Raw genomic sequence first — 6535 nt, forward strand, 5'->3', positions numbered from 1 at the left:
CAAAATCAATGGAGTTTCTGATGCTAAATCCTGAGCTGCTGTTGCAGATTCAATTAAAACATTTTTAATTAATTGAAGTTGCGTGTTTCTATTTATTGACTTCTTCAGTTTATGTTTTATGGTAAACTCTTCAACAAATATTCGTAGCTTTTATACGTTTTTTCCACATTTTGATTCCATATGATGTTGATATCTATACGTAATAGTATAGAAGCATGCTGAATTAGATATTTTGCCTCCTTCAAAAGCGGCCATGCTTCGAGACAGGAGTATATTGTTCCTTTTCTATGATTGAACTCCATTCTTTGCAACGGATATGTCTGTTGTCATTTTAATGCGTGCTATATCACGTTTTGGTTTTGTTGCTTGTTCCTTAAGCCAATTTTTTTTCATTTGTTGAGTATCCATTGTTTCATCAAATGGTAACGAAGGCTCATATGCCACGCAACCGTACTTATCGGTTTCAGAACTTTGGAACTTCTTTTCTTTTTCAGCTTCTACTGTTGAAGCAATAGAATTGACCGATTCTTACGTTTTCGTTGCTGTCAATTTGACACGTCGATTATAATGTATTTTAGTGTATAATTGGCAAAATAGCGACTCTGATTCATCTCCTAAAACCGCGCCATCAATTTGATCCAAAAATGGTTGTGGGTATTTGCGTACTATTCGTTGCGCTATCTTTCGAGATGTACTTCTCGATATTGTTTTCAATTGATCAACTTGATATTCCGCGAGAATTGAAATCATAGCACGTCTATGAGCAGGCAGTGGCGTTTTTCCATTTTCGCATGCTTCTATGAGCTGTTTCGGAAATTTGTACCATGGTTCTGTTTCACAGAAATCTGTATGCGTATTGACGCTTACATTCGGATTAGAAACACACTCTATGTCGGATGTTTCTCTAGGAGATACTGTAAAATGAAATATTGTGTGTGTGTGTGTGTGTGTGTGTGCGTGTGCGTGCGTGCGTGCGTGCGTGTGTGCGTGCGTGTGTGTGTGTGTGTATGTGTGTGTATGCATGTATGTGAATAACTTTATTTTGAATATAAGCATTTGTTTGTGAGTATATCTTGTAGAAAGTGCATGACATTATGAAATTAATGATTTCGTTTAATAAAAAATTAATAAATGTTTACTTTTAATTTTTCATACAACTTTCTATAATTTAAAATACGTGTGCATACTTTCACTATTTCTTTTATTTCGTGTAATATATTTTATTATTATACTATTATATATATATTTTACCTTTAGGACAATTCAGCAATATTTCGCCTTCTATTGTTTCGGACTCTTTAGTATTTTTCGAAACATCTTTCTCTTTTGGGTTTACTACCATAGACAAAACATCATCATCTTTTGATTGACTGTCACTTGCAATAAGTATTGGTAAATTTGAATCATGTTCTGCGAATGTATAATAATTTATCATTAAACAAATTATACAACCAAATAATATTTATAATTATATTAATATTAAATTATATTAATATAATATTTATAACATTAATATTAAAAAACAATTTATATTTTTAATCAATGTGATAATTTGTAACATTAAAATTATTATTTATATACCTTCCAAAGTGAGAGGCTGAGTGAGAGATATAATCGGTATATCTTGTTGATCTATTAAATTTTGGTCTAGTACTGTCAATAGCATTTCACTATTTAATCCAGGGCGATCATCGGTATGAAGTCCATCATTTTGGTCACATAAAATTTGTTTTTCGATAAGCGTTACTGTAACCGGCGTAGAGGAATTATCTGACAGGGCTAATAAAACTTCATCATCGTGTATTTCGGTTTTATCTTCTTGTAATACAACCTATAAAAGATTGAAAAAAAATCAATAATATAAAAAAAGGAAAAAAACAATAGTAATATAAACTTCAAGTATATTAGTACGTATTTTACTATTTACCGTATACTCCACGTTTGGAAGTCCTAAACGTTCTACGCTGGCATTAATTAAACTCTTGAGATTATTGCAAACTATTAAAATCTTTCTCTTAAAATCGTGTCCTATGACTTTAAATATGGGCATTTTTACTGAAAGTACAATAAAAGTTCTTATTAAAGTAAATTTTAAAGTAAATTAATATTTAGTTAAATAAATCTGTAAATTACTATTTTTTCATGCATAATAGTTTGAAGTAATAATTAACATACTGGTATTTATTTTCAGTTTCCAGTTCTGTAAAGCATTTTCGTTTATAAATTTAAATACGCTCATTAACCAAGGCATGCTTCAATTTAATACCTTTTAAAATGCCTAACGTATAAATATGAAGAGGAACATGTTTTAACGTATTAATATTTAAGCATTCATATGTCTTATTTTCAGTGAAAATCAATTCATAAAAGCGTAATATGGGATTGAAAGTTGTAATGTTGAAATTTTCTACAACAATGTAAATGTTTATTTCCTTTGCATCTGTTAATATAAGACATATTTTTCCAATCTCGATGCCATATTGGTATTTTTTTTGACGAATAACGACAGCATCTCCAATTTTGTATGAAGTACCTTTAAAAATTACTTTTTCACATTGAAAAATATCAAATTGAATATTAGCATGTTGTGTTGCATTTCTTATTGCATCTGAGTATAGCTCTTCATTATAAATAATTTGTTCTTGCACATCAACTAAATTTCGCAGATTAGAACCCGATCGTAACAGACATTGTAATCGCTCATGTTTTTATACTTAAAGATTGTGTAACATTAATAAAATTTTTTATATTTCGAATTACTCTTTTAAAATACGTATGTTTACTTTCAAATCTCATTGTCCACACTTTAATTAAAGGACCAAAGTGATAAATGAGATAAGGATAATGGCTTAAATAATGGTGTTTAGGACGTAAATTTTTCTTAAATAATTCTGTACGAAAATCCAAATATTCATTAATTATTACTTGTAAATAAGGCAAAAAGGATTTATGAATAATAGGCGCGCATACAATTTCCACGATTTCAGTTAAAAGTAAAAAGCTATACCAAATCGGATCATTAGCGTCTTTAATATCATTGTATACAATAAGTGGCAAAAATCTCAAGAGTGTTCGAATTTCCCAAGCTCCACCAATGATTCTATCACAATTTGATTGTATTTTTACCGGCTTATTTCTAGAGTCTTCAGGTGATAGAGAAAATTTTACAATTTTACAATTTAATTGTTCATACGTAAACCACTTTTTTCGTACTAATTCTTGTACAATGAAATCATAAGCAACAATCCCTTCCATTAAATCGTGACCGAAACATGGAGGTAAACCAGGCTTGTAAACATGAAAACTTTGCAAATTATTGAAAACAGAGTCAAATTTAATGCCATAATTGCCTCTTAGATCATTTATCAGCGCTGTACTTATAGCTGATTTATAGGATACCTCAGTACGTAGTTCAAAAGATTTACATTCATATGATTTGCTTTCATTAGATGTGTGCGTATTTTCAATTTTATTGTTGCATTTATTTTTATATGTAAAAAAATCATCATGCTTTATTAAACAATAACGACAAAAGTATGTTGCAGAACTGAAATTTTCCATAAAATCACCAAGAGCATGACTACCCAGATTATCACCGGCTATGAAAACTAAATCTCCTTTTCTTATATCATTTGGCGTAACCTCAATACCAAACATTTCTAATATTTGTAAATCTTTAACTATCGGACCGTACACTTCATAACATCTTCATTATGATCTCTTCATAACACTTTATTATGATCAAATAAATTTTCCTTCACTAAAGCTACTAATTGGATTGAGTTAATATGTGTCCTTATGTAATCTGGAAGATTACCCAAGTTCATATACACTCCTAAAATTTTATGCTTTGTTCTTGCTAATCCAATAGGATTTACTACTTCAAAACTGTCTTGGTATAATATAACTTTAATTGCTTCAGGATTTATAAAAAATTCATTTTCTTTAAACATTTTACTATCAATAAAATCTTGAAAGACATCTGTGCTACTTGGCAATGATAAATCTAAATATGCTTCTATTGATTTATCTGCATACATTGCCTTTATAGTTTCCAAAATTGGAACGTAGTGAAAAAAAGTTTCTCTACCTTTGGCATCTGTACCTAGTTTTATTTTTTTCGGCAATATATATTTCTTGTTGTGCGTATAATAACTAGTTCTTTTAAACTTATTATTCAAAAGTTTATTATTCTTTACAAACAGATTATTTGAAGTTAAATGTTTACATATTCTATTTATGTTACACTCTGATATGTTCTCCTGTTTTAAAGATTGACGAACATTGTCTAACATATTTTGCCATCCATAATTGTGCATAATCTCCAAATCAATTGCAAGACAATCAATAGTAGATACGGGAATAAGGTACTGGCTTTCAAGCTTTAAATAAAATTGAGAAACATACGTTAAAAATAGTTCGTCTTTATTTTCATCATTTCTATTAGAAACAGTAGAAGACTTATCGGTTGATAACGTATCTATTTCAACTGATAAATTTTCATATTCATCATTAATATTATTGTCTTCAATTAAAAATTGTCTGTTGTCGACTTCTTCATATGTTAAATACCGATTTCGGTGATATTACTTAAATGTCCAGTGAAAGACTGAACATTACCGTATGTCTTGTTACAATTACTATACGGACAATTTGTACAGGGTGTATTTTAAATAGCTTATTAATTATGTAGCGCTATTTTTTATAAAAAATTAAGTCAAATTATAAGTCAAGATATAAATTGTTAAAACATAAATCATCAAATTTACACGTACATCGTTTCTGATGTGCTCTTTAAGATGTTTTAAAAATTCAGAATAATTTTGAAATATTTTCTTACACACAGACACAGTGCAAATTAATTGAGCATTTTGGTCAATGAGACGTATTTTTGACGAAATGCTTTCAGTTTTGATAGACATACGATGTGTGCGAATCATGTGCATTCATAAATCATTTTCTCTTTTAAAAAATTTGCGGCAGTTATTGTATCCACAATAAAATTGATCAGACTTTTGTGAAATTGCTGATGTTGTAGATTATCATTCCAAGAATCGGTTGTATATGTACAAAAATGGCAGTGATACATTCTACAAAAAAATTGAAATTATTGGAACGACAACTACAGTTAAACATATGCAATTGTCGACAGCACAAAAAATGCATTTCTTTAAGGCCCTTACAGTTGTTAATGCTAAGAATTCAAGGACCTTCTAAAAATCATAATAAAAAAAGATGTTATGAAAGGTCTTTGTCGAAAGGTGTTTGTGCTTAAAGAAAGTAAAATGGATATCATCTTTTATAGTTTTTGAAGCGAGCAATCTGATGATACTAGTTAAAATTACGTCGCATAACGGTAACACATAAAAATTGAGTTTAAATCGAGGAAACGCGTGGCCATTCGTAGTAATTAAATAATTCATAAAATAAGTCGCGGAGTGATATATGTTTTAATAGTACACAATGTGATATATCATGTTTCGACATTAAAAGTACAAAAAACATTACGAAAATTTTATATTTAATAGCGAAAATATCAGGCACAACGAACAATTTTCGGGCGCTTGCATAGACGGCGTTGAATGGGAAAAGCTGTCTCGAACACGTTTGTGCAAGTACGAGTTGCATCTGATATATATTTTCGCTAATAAATAGTATTTTTCGAAGTATTTTTGTAAGATATTTTAAATGTCAAGACACGATTATACTGTCATGCATATTATACTATGTATTATCAATGCACATAGCACAGCAACCTGTTTCGCGAGTGTCTGCGACGCGTTTTTCCAATTTAAACTCGATTTTTTATGTGTTTCCGTTAAGTGCGTAATTTTAACTATAACACCTTAGATTGCTTGTCTCAAAAATTATAAAAAAATGTCTATTCTACTTTTCTAGCTAAAAACAACCTTTTCATAACACTTTCTTTCGACTTTAACGAAGCATTTTTTTACAGATTATTCCATAAAAAACATCATTCGGATTTATAAACTAAAAAAAACAAAACACGTTTTATGCAAAAATAATTTAACGAGAAGTACGCTAAAGAAACACGCACTTAAAAATTAGTTTTTAAATGGAAATAATTAAAATTACTTCATGTTTCTCTATTGAAACATTGTGATTACGACAGAGTTCAAATATTCTTATCACTTCGCGAAATTTCTTGAAAAACATAGGCTGCATTCCGTTTCATGCATGATGCGCATGCGTATCATGATATGATACTTGTTTACCAAATGTTAAACAAGGATAAAAGAATAAATCGTGCCCAGAATGCGTGAAACGGAACGCAGCCTATAATCTACGAAACACACAAAAAAATACTGAATTGCAAACATACCTGAATTATCAGCCAATATCTTCTTTGTTATACTTTTACATTAACAGCTCGTAGTCACAGCCAATTCTTATTGTTATTTCTGGCAATATCACGTAAATCACTGTTGCGTAGAACAAATACAAAAGTCGTGCACGACATGCGAGACGATACGGACGGCTCACACACACCCTCATACACACACACACACACACA

General features: G+C 30.0%; 1 protein-coding gene across 1 annotated transcript in view; it reads right to left on the reverse strand.

The window, feature by feature from the left end:
• Positions 1 to 285: 285 nt before the first annotated feature.
• LOC105450324 (zinc finger BED domain-containing protein 1-like) overlaps positions 286 to 6535 on the reverse strand; it is a 16096-nt gene continuing 9846 nt past the window's right edge. Inside the window, exons 9-13 of the mRNA XM_011690106.1 lie at positions 1928 to 2055; positions 1582 to 1831; positions 1252 to 1410; positions 696 to 845; positions 286 to 500 (exon numbers count right to left, since the gene is read on the reverse strand). Coding sequence (XP_011688408.1) covers positions 286 to 500; positions 696 to 845; positions 1252 to 1410; positions 1582 to 1831; positions 1928 to 2055 — 902 coding nt within the window. The remainder of the gene's footprint in view (positions 501 to 695; positions 846 to 1251; positions 1411 to 1581; positions 1832 to 1927; positions 2056 to 6535) is intronic.

The sequence above is a fragment of the Wasmannia auropunctata genome, unplaced genomic scaffold (assembly GCF_000956235.1).
Source record: "Wasmannia auropunctata unplaced genomic scaffold, wasmannia.A_1.0 LD336064.1, whole genome shotgun sequence".
Taxonomy (NCBI): Eukaryota; Metazoa; Arthropoda; class Insecta; order Hymenoptera; family Formicidae; genus Wasmannia; species Wasmannia auropunctata.